This window comes from Cariama cristata, unplaced genomic scaffold (assembly GCF_000690535.1).
Source record: "Cariama cristata isolate BGI_N322 unplaced genomic scaffold, ASM69053v1 scaffold6166, whole genome shotgun sequence".
Classification (NCBI taxonomy): Eukaryota; Metazoa; Chordata; class Aves; order Cariamiformes; family Cariamidae; genus Cariama; species Cariama cristata.
In genome coordinates, this window is record NW_009621430.1 from 20,810 (window position 1) to 22,010 (window position 1,201).

Consider the following 1,201-nt stretch of genomic DNA (forward strand, 5'->3'; position numbering starts at 1 on the left):
GACGTTAGTTGTCACCAGTCAGTGGCTTTTACATGAGGTGGTAGTGTTTGGTCTTGGATGGTCTGCTGTTCCAGAAATGCAAGTCTAACTCTAGTCATACATCTCTCTATTACAAAAAGGATATATTGGGCATCAGGTAAATCGAGATTTACGTATCCATGACAAATCAGTTTCATTGTGCCATATCAGGTAGTTCTTAATAGCTACTTATGAAGAATTAAAAAGGTGTTCTCATTAGAATTCTGCTCTCTACTCTTTCAGAAACCTCATCCATCAATGTGACCAAAGATACATCACATAAAACAACTCCTCTGCCTTAATCATGAGAGCCTCAATTCAGCCAAGAACTTAACCATGCATGCAACTTTAATTACCTGAGGCACTGAAGTCAGTAGGGATTACATGCTTAAAATGGCACATGAGCTTAAGTGCTTTCCTGAGCAAGGTCCTAGAAAAGCCATTATTTTGATGCACATATGATAAAACCAGCATGTCATGGAAATTTAAAAGAGAAAATAAATGGGTTTATTTTTTTTTCTTTCTTCTTGTTTTGTAGGGGCACACATTTGTTCCTGTGGTGATTTATAGCTACCAATAATCTTCCGCAGGGGTTGCCTTATCTACTGTTCTGGCATCTTCTGCTCTTGTAGTAAACAGAAGAGAACTATTAAACACAAAGCCAAGTACTCTTAATATCAAGAGAGAGACTTCATACAGTATGTTCTGTACAAAACTGAAAGACTTGAAGATCACAGGGGAATGTCCTTTCTCCTTACTGACTCAAAGTCACATTACTGAGGAACATGACAAGGACTGCACAGAAAACAGCTCTAGAGCAGCTTTGCCCATCTGCAAAGAAGTCCATGAAAAAGATGCTCAAGGAAACCTTCCACAAAGGAAAACGAGCAGAAGTAGAGTGTACCTGCACACATTAACTGAAAGTATCTGCAAACTAATATTTCCTGAGGTAAATAAATACTGCATAATAGTAATACTTTAATAGCATTTAATTATAAATATTAAAAAAGCACTTTATGCCATCCTTTACAGGTAACTCTTTAGAAAGTTGTTTTGACTTCAAAGTTTGTGTTCTTATGTAGTTCTGCATAGTCTAAATCCTCATTTCATCCTCTTCCATTCCTTCTGGATACAATTTTGCCACAATCAGTTTTGTGGCATCTCTTCCACTGTATTTCCCTAC

The 1,201-nt window shown here is 37.1% G+C and overlaps 1 protein-coding gene across 1 annotated transcript in view; it reads left to right on the plus strand.

Moving 5' to 3' along the window:
- Positions 1-556: 556 nt before the first annotated feature.
- The window catches only part of LOC104163066 (guanylate cyclase soluble subunit alpha-3-like), a 16,007-nt gene continuing 15,362 nt past the window's right edge, over positions 557-1,201 (plus strand). The window contains exon 1 of the mRNA XM_009701949.1: positions 557-967. Within this exon, the coding sequence (XP_009700251.1) occupies positions 719-967 (249 nt within the window). The 5' untranslated portion in view covers positions 557-718. The remainder of the gene's footprint in view (positions 968-1,201) is intronic.